Source organism: Aplysia californica, unplaced genomic scaffold (assembly GCF_000002075.1).
Source record: "Aplysia californica isolate F4 #8 unplaced genomic scaffold, AplCal3.0 scaffold00024, whole genome shotgun sequence".
Taxonomy (NCBI): Eukaryota; Metazoa; Mollusca; class Gastropoda; order Aplysiida; family Aplysiidae; genus Aplysia; species Aplysia californica.
In genome coordinates this window covers 1893724-1899258 of record NW_004797294.1, presented here as the reverse complement: position 1 = coordinate 1899258, position 5535 = coordinate 1893724, and the positions used below count along the sequence as shown (strand labels likewise).

The following is a 5535-nucleotide window of genomic DNA, read 5'->3' as shown; positions in this document are numbered from 1 at the left end:
GTGGGTTTTTTTTTTTTGTTGCTTCCTTGTTCATTTTTTGTTGTTGTCGTTGTTTTTTTTTAAAGAATGCTCTTTGAAAAGTGTCATCTTTCCTTTGTCCATGTATCGATAACTACAATATTCCACTAGCTAATCTACCTAATTTCGCTCTTTACAAGTTACCACGTTTTCAGAATCATTATTTAGGCTTGTGCTTAGAACAGAAATGGAACTCATTGCTCCGTGTGTCAGCTAGAATATCGTACAAATTGTAATTCCACGCCACAAATTAAATGTGTCAATAACAAAGCACCCTGACATCTTAGGGATTTCATCCATAGTTATGTTCCATGTAGATCCTTATGATCAGTATTTTCAAGTGTTCCCGGAAAAGGACATACACAAAGAGTTGTCTGAAAGATCCCTCTCTCCAGATTTCTCTATCAGTTTGGAAATGCCTTACCCAACCCTGGAAACATGCAACATCCGAGTCTAATTTTAGTACCTTTCCTATTATTTAAAGACACATTTAATGAAATCATTTCTGACTTAGTATTTTCATTTTAATATAATACTATAATATATAAATTATTAGCGGAAGGAAGGTAAAGTTAAACCCTTAAAAATTGCAACAAAAATAGAAGTTATATTGTTCAACAGATAAAATGGGGTGCAATAACATTGAAAATCGCATTCGAAATCTTTGAGGTAATGGTATAAAAAATGCGTTGAAAGTTGTCAAAAAGCCAAACTTATATTACGACCAAATCGGTTTGTTATACTTGCTTTGATGCGAGATTTTTAAAAACATATTACATACCCGAAAATGGCGTATTCGCAAAGAAGGTCTTTGCGTGCTAGTCATCGGTATCTACGCTTTTATTTTTATGTCCATCTGTCAGCAAAGTAATGGTTCATGTAAGAAGTATGGAAAGCCAATATTAATAATTCGTTTTTCTCTCAAACACTTGATATTCCAGGCTTGTGATGTGTAACTATTTTCGGTAGATTTTTGTTTTCTGTGTATTTTCCCTCCAGAGAAATTTCCCCTGGTGCAATTGACATCACAAGGTGTGAACGGTTTTCTGGCAGTTGTACAACATGAAAAGAACAAAATATAGATGAGGCTTAAGGGCGTGAGTGTGTGTGTGTGTGTGTGTGTGTGTGTGTGTGTGTGTGTGTGTGTGTGTGTGTGTATGTGTGTGTGTGTGTGTGTGTGTTTGTTTTTTTCTGTATGTGTTTATGTGCAAATTTTTTTTTTCATTGTTATTAAATACTGAGGCTAGAGTTGTGTGCACACGGGAATAATCTCTAAAAAAAGGATCCACATTAATGTTCTTATGTCATTTTGTGTTGTCAAAACGTGGAAATAAAAACGTTGTGCAAAGATACCATTGCATCAATTCACTTGGATTTCTTTGTTTTGAAACAGCACGTGCACATGACGGGCAGAAATAATATTCACAATGTTTTGAAAGAATGATACGCCCTCCTGTCATTTGATAAAGCTAAACGTTCCTCACAAGACACTGAAACATTTTTGACAGGCGGGAAATATACTTTGCTGTCCGTTTTCTTTAGAGCAAGACCAAGTGTGTGTTGACACATGGATTCTCCTCAAATGGCATAAGGAAATAATAACCTCTTGGGACTCGAACCACAATCGTCTTCACCGTTCTCTCAATCTGCCCAAAAAATCTCCTCCGATGTCAGGCTGCCACCTGTGATGCCTAGGTTTAGTTTTTGTGAGAATTTTGGCCATGTGTAACACAATTAGGTCAAATTATAAGTGACGAAAATCAGAGATGTGACAAGAGAGTAACAAAAAAAATCGAGGAGAGATAATGACGATAAAAAAGAAAAGGCAAACCACGCTGGAGCACCGGCTGGCCACCCACTGATATGTAATAAATGCCTTTCACGAGTATTGGCACACATTTTGTGAAAGTGCAGGTGAACGGAACGAGTCGAGGCGAGCGTATTGTACAAAACCCTAGTCTCGGTACGAGTACATGTATTGGGTTGTGTGTTGAGCTTTACTTTGATGACCACAAACTTGGCTGGATGGCGTTAAAGAGGTCCTCCAAAATAATAAGATTTCAACCACAGAAGCCATCCACCTTGCCCTTGACTGAAAATTGCACCATTTCCCCGATATCTAGCGATACAAGAGGAAGCATAATAGCAGATTAAAGTTTTATTTTTGATGGAATAGAAGCGGCATTACAGGAGAAAAGGCCAGGCCAGTTAGAGACAGTACGATAACTTGTCACATTTCGCCAGGAATAGATTCAGGCAATCCTAGCACTGAAACTGTAAAAGGCAAGAGAAGCAGTTTTAAATGTCAACTTAGGAGAACATTTCGCTTTGCACTCATATTTACATAATGATAATACAGCCTATTGCTCTCATTTCAAATATCATGTTTCATAAAACAAACCCGTTTTCGTCGCCCTTTCACGCTTTAAAATACTGGGTGATCTAAAAATAACTTTACAACTTTTTTCTGAATAACTCTCACAATATGTTTTCTAGAATATTGTCATTGGAACAAATGTAGATTATTCAAACGAAATTTGTTTGACGTAAAGTTCTTGAAGTTGAAATTTATATCTGGAAACCGAAATGGCATTCAGAAAAAAAACACCCATAAACGCAAAATGCACCAATTCAGTATATGTTGTAAGGAAAGTCATATACCCATTTTTTTTGGGAGGCGTGTAAACAGTACTCCATCTCTACGGTCTGCTGGGGGTAATAATATAGTGTAAAGCGCACAGCGCTTGCTGTCCAGTGGGTATATGTGCAAAACAAAAAAAAAGCTATTGATAATTTATTATTATTATATAACAGGGAGTGGGTGGGAGCATTTGTGGAGTTTTTATATCCTGAAAGGTGAAGATGGACTTTGCCACTGAACCAATTGTCACCGAGGTTCACGCTTTTTAAGACGATCGAGGAATCACGAACACATGGCTATCATCTGATCCATATCAGCGTCGTGAACATGAAAATTCAATGGTACTGTCATATGTGAAGATTTGCCTTGTGAATGCAGACCGGTAAGGTGTAGAAAAGTCGTAGCCACAGACATTACCTGCTGACAGATGTTTCATTGGACCCGACAACGGAATTCTGCACCCCGGTGACGTTTCAAGGGGTGTGGATGCTGCTTTTTCGACTTGAAGTGGTCTTTTTTCTGAGAGTTTTTAATTCTGATTCTGGTGTCATGCTGAAGTACTGCTTTGAGTCTATACCCGCATATTATTATCATAGAATAGCCCGATAGACGTAAGACACAAAAGGAGATAATCTATGTCAACTTTGGAATGATAGAAGTAGAGATGACAGATACATCATATCTCAGTTAAAGAGAGACATACATGAACGTGCACAGGGCCTGTAAACTTTGTATTTTGCTTGATATCAACCTTTGTTTGTAGAATTCCTGCTTAATCCAAACTTAGTAATGAAGGAAACAGGAAAATTAATATTGGATGTGTAAGATAGATAAGATAAGATAATACGTTGCGCATTCTAACCAATTGAAAACTTGGCTAAGGCTATGAAAATGCTTCTATAAATTTCAGAAATTTTGGAGGGCAGTTTTTAAACCACTGAGTGTTTGTTGCGTTTCAAATATGTTAGTCAAATTAGAATAAAATCCAGTTTAATTATCTGGCTCTCATGGATTTCAAGATCAGTTTTAGGATAGGGCAGTTTGTGCTGGAAGTGATCATTCGTTTTGTTCATGTTTTTTTGTTGTCTTGCTTTTCAGTAATGCCTTGAGTCTGGTACCTGTAAAAGCTTGTGTGCGGTTAGCCTATGTTTTTTTGGCCTGTAAGTTCTGCTCCCTACAATAGTCTCGGTGTGTATGATATAACATATTATTTATAATTTTATGACTTGCAAAGAAGAAACATGAATATCTTTATAAAGTTTTAACAAAATTATGATAAAACCAAGCGTGTTCTCCGCTGCAAATGCAGTTGTTGAACGGAAGTACTCACGATTAATGTTAAAAAGGTGAATGCACCGAAAATAAAATGAATTAATTTAAATTATCATAAGATGGAAGGAACAAGTGCAGTAACGAATTATACTTTAAGCGAGGGAAACCTTGAATAAAAGACCATAATTGGTTCCACACCTTTAAACCCATACTGGACTTAATATTTTTTTTATTTAACTGTCTGTGTTTTAGGGGCAGATTTTTTTCCCCCCACAACTTATCCATTTCACTTTTTAAATGCGTATACTTTCGAGAGTATGGGAAGTATTGATATTGACGTCACAATACACCACGAACTAAAGAGGACATTTTAGTGGGGGCTTTCTTTATTAGACTATAACCACTTTTCCCTCCCAGTTTGGCAACCAAGCAATTCCTAATCGTCTGTAGAACCTCCGGTGACATCCGTTGCGACTGTGCAGGGTACCGCCACGAAGCCTGGCTCTGGTGTAGATGGTGAGGTGACAAACTCGAGGACTCTGGCCACGCCAGATGCAGGTAAACACATGGATGCTTATGTCAACATTGGAATATTTATGGACTTCCGTAACGCGAGCGACGACTATGAGACAAAGTAGAACAGAGTGGTAAGGGATAGGTGTAGGGATAGGGGTAGTGGTAGGGTTTAAGTTTAGGTTTAGGTTTGGGGTAGGGTTAGGGTTAGGGTTTGGGTTTGGAGAACGGATAGGATTAGGGATACGTCTTTTCTTTTTATTGTGTTTGTTGGGGTGGTCGCTCGTTAATGACAGATTTCTGAGAAATTAAAAATAATTTTTCGTGAAACCTACGACCTATTTCCAACACATTTTTTTTAAAGTTTAGTTTTGGCAAGAGTTTTACGGCACTTGTAAAACAATAAGGTCAAATAAGTGCGTAAGATTGAAGGTTACAAGGGACTAACAAGCCCACAAGAAAAGAAGGAAGAGAGATCTGGACGAAGATGTTTGATAGGAAAGAAGGAACAAACCACACCACACCCCCCGCCAACCACCCACTACAGATTTCTAACAAACGTACAACAAATTATTATGTAGTACACCAACACTACAACAGCCGTACAACAAAAGTAGTACAACGAAAACTACAACAACAGCAGTACCATACAGTAAATCTATAACCGTGGGTGGTTGGCGGGTGCTAAGGCGTGGTTTGCTCCTTCTTTCCTATCAAACATCTATCGTCCTGATCTCTCCTCCTTCTTTTGGTTGTGTTTGTTCTCTCTTGTGTAACACCTCTAATCTTCGGCACTTATACAGTTTTACCTTAATGTGTTTCTAGTGCCGTAATACTCTTACTAAAACTAAACTAAAATTTGCAACCACACAGGATCGGCGTCGAGCCCGGCCGGGCAGACCGCGGCCCCGATGGGCGGGGCTACACCGATGCAAGTCTCCGCCTACCTGCACGCGCGTGGCTACAGACTCGGACCCCGGCTAGGCAAGGGCAGTTACGCCAAGGTCAAGGTCGCAGAGAGGCTTGCTGACCGGCACATAGTGGCAGTTAAGGTATGGAGGGGGGAGTCCAGGGTTGGGGGAGGGGAGATA

The 5535-nt window shown here is 38.9% G+C and overlaps 1 protein-coding gene across 1 annotated transcript in view; it reads left to right on the top strand.

Moving 5' to 3' along the window:
• The first annotated feature begins 4262 nt into the window (after positions 1-4262).
• The window catches only part of LOC101857537 (serine/threonine-protein kinase par-1), a 15962-nt gene continuing 14689 nt past the window's right edge, over positions 4263-5535 (top strand). The window contains exons 1-2 of the mRNA XM_005090977.2: positions 4263-4489; positions 5318-5496. Of these exons, the coding sequence (XP_005091034.1) occupies positions 5356-5496 (141 nt within the window). The 5' untranslated portion in view covers positions 4263-4489; positions 5318-5355. The remainder of the gene's footprint in view (positions 4490-5317; positions 5497-5535) is intronic.